Here is a 7,235-nt window from a genome sequence, read left to right as displayed (position 1 = left end):
TAAAAGTCCAAAAATCAGCAGCTTTGGCCCAATGTTTCTGGGCAGTAAAAGGCCCAAAAGGCCCACACTCTCTTCCTCTCTTTATTATTTAATGGAAAAATAACTTAAATACACAACTATAAGTTTAGTATTCTCTAATTTTCTCTTTTTTTTTTAAATATTACATAATTCTCTTTTTTTTAATTTTAGTAGAAGTTTAGAGATACATAACATTCTCTCTCCTATAACACACACTTCCCCAATATCATGCCTATTTTTTCTCCACTAAAACACTCAATCTTCTGAATCACTTTTTGAATTTTGAATTATTAATTTTAATTAAAAACGTTTCACCACATTTAATATGAAATTTTGAATTTCAAAATTCAAAAAAATTGAAATTTCAGAAAACTGGACAATTGTTCTCTGGTTCTTCTTCTTCTTCTTACTCCATCATCGTCTATAGTTCTTCTTCTTAACCCATCATCTGTTCTTAGTTTCTTCTTTTTTTCTTCTTGTTCATTGATTTGTTACATCAGCTGTATCTTGATCTTCTTTTTCTTCTTACTCCATCATCCGTTCTTCTTTTCTTCTTTTTTTGTTTTGGTTAATTGTTCTATTACATCATAGTAATGGATCTTTTAACTAATAGAAGGATTTATGATTCGGACGATGAAAATTGAAAAGAAAATAGAAAAAAGTCTTTACATGATCCTATGAATGTTCAGAAGGATTCAAACAAAGATTTTGGCGAAACATCAAAATCAAAAGTTGACAAAATACACCAAAAAAAAGAGAAAAGAAGCAGCAACCATTGTTGTCAGGCCTACATTGCTTCTGGTATGTCTTTTTTATACTTATTTTTAAATTGTTGTTGAAATTAGTAAAAATTTTAAGGAATCCCATAAGTATCAAGAACTTTTGAAAATCACTAAGTGCTTGTTGCTTTTAGAGTTGGAACAAAGCAACCCTAATGTGTTGCATATTAGACATTCAAACGGGTGTGTCCTAAAATTTGGTATAGATGAATTTGCAATATTAACTTGACTTAAGGTCAGAGGCAATACCAATGATTTCAAATACCCAGAACCAACTAATTGTATGCTTTTCCAAAAGTATTTTCCTGGTGCAGTCAATAGTGTTACCAAGTATCAATTAGTTCAACGGTTTAAGATGGGTAATTGGGAGAACGATCAGGATGCACTCCAAATTTCTATATTGTTCTTTATTCATACATTCGTATTGGCTACTCTTGATAATACAACTATATCCATTGTGGACTTTCTAATGGTTGAAGATGGTAGATATCAACATTATCCTTGGGTCAGCTATCATTCTCAAAACTAATTGGTTCACTTAGACAGGATTTTGATGTTAGCAAAAAGTTGTATCGATTATATGGGATGCCATATGCACTTAACGTTTGAATATACGAATGTGAATCCCAGTTAAATTCTGAAATAGCTGTGGAAGAACGAAATGTCATCCCAAGAATGTGCAATTGGAGAGTTGTGTCTGATAAGGCAAAGTTTGAAATGCTTATGTCTACCATTTTCCAAGAGGTAAAATTTTATGTTTGTCTATGGAATATGTTTATTTATGTCTTGTGATACATTGTGAAATGTTATTTTATTAACAGTTAAATTATCTTATGTGTTGTGATACATTCAGAATGCATGTTCAAACATTGTCCCAACAGCAGAGGAAATTGAAGCTTTTGACCTTGCTCAAGTTGAACATGCTCATTCTTCTTCATTACCATCAGTACAACCAAATGAGGAAGATGATTTTGATAATTTCTCCACCAAACCTCCCAAATAGTTATTGAGGAGATATTCTAGAGTGTCTGATACACCTCCTCCACCACCGCCAAAAAGAAGAAAAAAAGTGGTTATACAAAAAAAGAAAGTGTCAGAACAGAACCAGCCTGATCAATCAAATGTGTCTCCGACACCGGATGATGATGTACACGTTTCTATGTCAAATCTGCCTCCCAATTCGAATGCTGATGATGTACATGGTTTTGTTCCAGACGTGTCTCCGAAATTGGCTGCTGATGTACATGGTTCCGTTCCTGACGTGTCTCCGAACTCGACTGCTGATGAACATGGTTCTGCAGATACTCAGAAAGTCAACAATATAATTCCATATATTGAAGAGTTGAAAGGACATTTGAAAACTTATGTAAGTAAATTATTTTGATATTTTTAATCAAATATATTTTTATTTTTATCCTAAATGTATCTACAATTTGTAGGTTGACAAGAAATTTGAGGAACTGATTATATTGATAAAAGAAAACCACTCCCAGTTGATGCAATCTCTAGGCAAGGAAAACATCAATTTTGAGGCTAATACAAGCACATTTCAGTCTGACTAACAAACATCTCCGCAAATACCAATTGATCTTTCTGATTTGGGTGGTGTAGCTGAGGATGGTGTTGATTTTTCTGGTAAAAATGGTGAACATCAAATCATCGACGATGCAGGGGATGTCGCTGAGGATGGTGTTGGTGTTTCTATAAACGAGAGTGAACAACAAGTCAATGATACTCCAAAGGTAATGTTTATGATACATTGGACACTTTCTTTTTCATTTTAGTTGATGCCATGTATCATGCACATATAGTCAATGTTATGTATCATGTGAGTATAATCACTATTACGTATCAACACAAATTATATTAACAATTTTTATTTCAAAACTGCATATTAAGGATGGTCACGCACATCAGTCGCACCAAGATTTAAATGAACATATCATGGAGCAAGATGGTGATGACAATGTTCAACACAACATCCCTCACGTTTTGCCCGAAAAAACAACAATGGATGCATCGGTAGATTTTTCAATTTTGATTTATGACCACACCATTTTATCAAAGATTTGGGTAAAGATCCTACTAATGCTAGACATTATATTCTTACAATCCACGGAATATAACTAGCAGCCAGTACTTGTTGACCGACAGTCAATTACCCACTGACATTCCAATAACTGAGATTGGTGTTAGAACCGATTCAGTCACTCCTGTGCATAGAAATAGAATGCCTTCGAGAAGGATTCAATCTCCATATTGTACTTCTTTTGGGTCAAGCGAGAAGGGAAAAGAGAAACTGAAGGATATGGCTCGACTCCATTTCCCGTTCGAAGAATATGGCATCACAGATCAAGTTTCGCCGAAACTTATTGAGGATTACATGAATTGGTTGTCAAGGGGGCTCCTAAAAAATCATAACAATAAGTAAGTTTTATACATTATTTTTGCAAGTGTTTGGCGTAATTATTTTTTATATAACTAATTCATGATACTTTGTTATATAAGAATTGTAATTAAGTGACTGTTATGTATCATGTATATATACTCAAACTTATGTATCATATATGCAGGAACCCATCGGACGATAAATACAGATCAAAATCTTCTTCTTTTGGATTTACGATGATGGACATTGTTGTTGCTTTTCCAATGAACAAGAATTGGTTCTATGTCATGTCACAGCCAAACAAATGTTGGTCTGATGAGGTAAAAATCTTAAACTAATTATCAAATATGTATCAGTCACACTTATATTATTATAACATGATACATTCTGTAGAAGTATCATACTATTTAATTAGCAAAATTTATGATCAATTTTTTAATAATTATATTTTTTATATTGTTTAGATGTATATAATTTCTTACTATGTTTTCATTTTGTTTATAGCACATCGATGTGATTTTTTACTACCTTCGTAAAAAATCAAAACTTTGCAGCATGGATCAATACAGATACACAACAACCCACTGCTTGTTCATGTCACATATAAAAAATTGTTATGATAGATATTACATGGACGATGATGATGATAGTCTTAGTACACAAGAACATGTTGATCGCGCTTCAGTTGTATCTGTATATGAGAGCTCAATAATTAACATCATCAAAGGTTTTGGAATTCCAACTGCTTTACCATGGCATCTTGTAGATGAGGTCTACATCCCAATTAACTGCGATCAAGAATTCCATTGGGTGCAGGCAGTTGTTGAGTTGAAAAACAGGGTGATAAGAGTTTTTGACTCATCAATATGCACAAGGAAAAAAGCAATTCCTCGTGAGATAAAAATATTATCTAAAATGCTTCCTTCTTACCTACTGGACAGTGGATTCTTTGAAGAAACTGAGCGCACAAATTTTGCTGATTGTCATGCATACAAAGACAACATTACTGGTTCACTTCTGGAACCTCAAGTTCCTTTCATGATTGAATTTGCACAAGACATTGCTAAACAGGATTGCTATAGCCTGTAAGTATCAAGAATTTTTTGTTTGTCCTTAATCATGTATCATTAAGTTTTTAATTTATTCTGTATTTTTTTGTAGAGAATGTAGGTTATATGTTACTGCATATGCCGAGTATAAGTGACCAAATCAATATATCATATGCTGATTTTAGTCCTGATTACCTACGTCAAAGATATGGAGCATTGATGTGGAGTTATGGCAGCGAGAAGGCTAAGTGCGGATATGTTAGTGACAATGATGATCCACCAAAATCTAGGGGCGTAGTCACACCACCACCAGAAGAAGATCTAGTTCACATAGTGTAGCATTTTATGATTAAACAATGTTTTAATGTTATATTTCTTGTTTTGCTACGTTATTGAACAAGTATTTTGATGTTTTTTAATGTTATTTTTTTGGTTTTGTCAATTTTCATGAATATTTTTTTTTTGTTGTATTACGTAACAAGTATTTTTGTCTTGAAAATATAAATATCAGACATATTATAGCATCACACAGGTTTAATAAAGTATAGTCAAAGTATTTATAATTAAACATAGAAATAAATAGTTTATTTGAAAACTAAATTTTACATGATACTTAGTTACAATGAATAGAATAGTCATATGAATTGCGATAAATTTGTAAAAGTAAAGTTATTTACTGTATATTTCAAGTAAAACATATCAAAAAAAGCATTACACAAGTTAAATTATATAAAATCACATGATACATGATTTATAGTCATTGTAAAGTACACACTAACCTCAATAAGATTTTTTATTTTTTATTTAATGGAATGATACGTTGGGCAAAGCAAATGATACATGTGTACTAAGTTACCCAAACACACATTAAAAGTACATGATACATTGGCCAAACCATATGTATCATGTACAATATGTTACCTAATAATCCTTAAATTTATATCTCTTAGTGTAACATAAGATTTATAAAATTTTATATTAAAAAGAAATATTGACACAAATATATTTCTCAACACCAATAATAACAAAGTATTTATAATCGAAAGCGCGACTTAAAATTTAATTAACACATGTTATTTATAAGTTTATTTATCTAAACCAAAAGTGTTCAAATTGCAACTTTAATGAATACTGAAAATCATTAAAATGTTTACGTTATAAATTATTCAAAAAAAATATTGATATCTTAGAAACATTACGACTAATTCACTTCTCTTTTGGGTAGAAAGTACAAGTTCTTCTGTTGTGTCCTTCTTGTCCCCACAACAGTTTGTGTTCACCGAAATCTTTTCATCTGCATTCTTTCTTCTTCTTTTTCTTGGTCGTCCAGATGATCTTCTGTATCTAGGTGGATACACAGTTTTAGCTACCACATTATTAGGATCTGACCAATCTTCCTTATCTGGCATTGGTACCATTGGAATTTCATATGTTTTTGCCAATGCATCAGACTTGTAGTAATCAGAGCAATACGGATTCATATCTGTGACATTTTTTTTTCAATACAGCGATTGCATGTGAACAAGGTATCTCATCTAGTTGAAATCTACCACAAGAACATACTTTCCGCTCAAGACAAACAATATATCTTCTTCCAGTTTCATAAACTGAGAAAATAAATTCAGATGATGGAACAACCTGTGTACATTAAAAATTTTAAATATATAACTTTAAAAAAAAAACATGTTCAAAATGCAGAATGATACAATGAATTAGATATATATAATATAAAGTATTATATAATGATACATACCTCCATTTTTGAACTTTTAGCCGCGTTTATAATCAACAATTCCTCAAATTTTCTCCCTAATGAGTCCTTTGTGTATGAGGCTACTTCTCTGTTTTTGCAATGCCAAGAACCAAAAAGAATTCTAACTTCTTCCAAGAATTCTAATATGGTTAATTGGCGTGTTTCAACAAGACAACCATTGATACATTCTGCAATGTTTGAAGTCATCATTCTACCTATGTTTACTGTTGCATGAACTCTTGACCACTTTTCGTAACCTGCATCTTCAAGGTACTCCTTAACCCTGTGATCAATTCTATCAACCTTAGCCATCAACTTATCAAAATCTTCCTTTCTATATGCCTTGGTCATAGAGTAGAATAGATCACTTATGGTCTTTCTGCTCCTTTTGAAGTTTTCACATACATTCTTTCAAAGATGTCAGATGCATGCATAATGAGGTACATTTGGGAACACAATCCTCACACTCTTCATGATACTCTCATTTCTATCTGAAACAACACACATATCATTTCTATCGCCAAATGCATGTTTGAATTGTTCGAAAAACCATGTCCATGAACAATCATTTTCTGTGTCAACAACATCATATGCCAATGGAAATATGCAACCTGATTACACACACATTATATCATTTGATACGTAACATATAAAAACACATCATAACTATGAAAATAATACATGGGCCATCAAGTGTGCTTGCTGATACAAATGACCCTTTGTAAGCTCAACTCAGATGTGCACCATCCACAACAACTACTGGTCTGCAGTAATTAAATCCCCTAATGAATGGTCTTAAGGCGATGAACAAATACATAAATTCATCCTCTTCAGTCTTATGCATTCTTATATGAGAATTTGGATACACGGTTTTTAACATGTGTATGTATCGCGGCAACCGTCTATATCCTGCAGATGGTTTTTCCCTAATCATGGAGAGAGCACGTTCTTTAGCACGTCATGCTTGCTGGTAAGATATTTCAACCCCATAGTATTCTCTAATATCATCAATTATATCTCTTGGAGTATAAATTCGTTTATGATTGACCAATTTTGGAGCAGTAACTCCACTTACAAATCCGACTGTTGCTTGGACTTTGGTTAATACCCTCTCCCTCATCGGACACGTATGTTCACTATTGAAACTTCTAACAATGAATATATCAGATTTTTTCCTGCAGGACGCCTTCATAGTCCAACCACATTTGTCTGAAAAGCATACCAACACATAGCTGCGTACATTTTTT

The 7,235-nt window shown here is 32.5% G+C and overlaps 1 protein-coding gene and 2 pseudogenes across 1 annotated transcript; 1 reads left to right on the top strand and 2 right to left on the bottom strand.

Annotated features, from left to right (window-relative positions):
- The first annotated feature begins 1,080 nt into the window (after positions 1–1,080).
- Positions 1,081–4,574, top strand: LOC107017077 (annotated as a pseudogene).
- A 1,122-nt stretch (positions 4,575–5,696) lies between these two features.
- LOC107017068 lies at positions 5,697–6,365 on the bottom strand. The gene is made up of 2 exons (XM_027917724.1): positions 5,989–6,365; positions 5,697–5,873 (listed from the first exon to the last, which is right to left on the bottom strand). Exons 1-2 carry the CDS (start codon positions 6,337–6,339, stop codon positions 5,697–5,699), a joined length of 528 nt encoding a protein of 175 aa, XP_027773525.1. The 5' UTR covers positions 6,340–6,365.
- Positions 6,366–6,936: 571 nt separating this feature from the next.
- Positions 6,937–7,235, bottom strand: part of LOC114076850 — a 1,094-nt pseudogene continuing 795 nt past the window's right edge.

Source organism: Solanum pennellii, chromosome 1 (assembly GCF_001406875.1).
Source record: "Solanum pennellii chromosome 1, SPENNV200".
NCBI classification, from domain to species: domain Eukaryota; kingdom Viridiplantae; phylum Streptophyta; class Magnoliopsida; order Solanales; family Solanaceae; genus Solanum; species Solanum pennellii.
Note: the sequence above shows the minus strand (reverse complement) of the source record. Positions and strands in the feature narration are given on the sequence as shown.

Excerpts from the sequence above, each read along its gene's own strand:
- LOC107017068 (XM_027917724.1), bottom strand. The coding sequence starts at position 6,339 with ATGACCAAGGCATATAGAAAGGAAGATTTTGATAAGTTGATGGCTAAG. Across the intron at positions 5,874-5,988 it reads CTAAAAGTTCAAAAATGGAG|GTTGTTCCATCATCTGAATT; the intron begins GTATGTATCATT and ends TAATGTACACAG.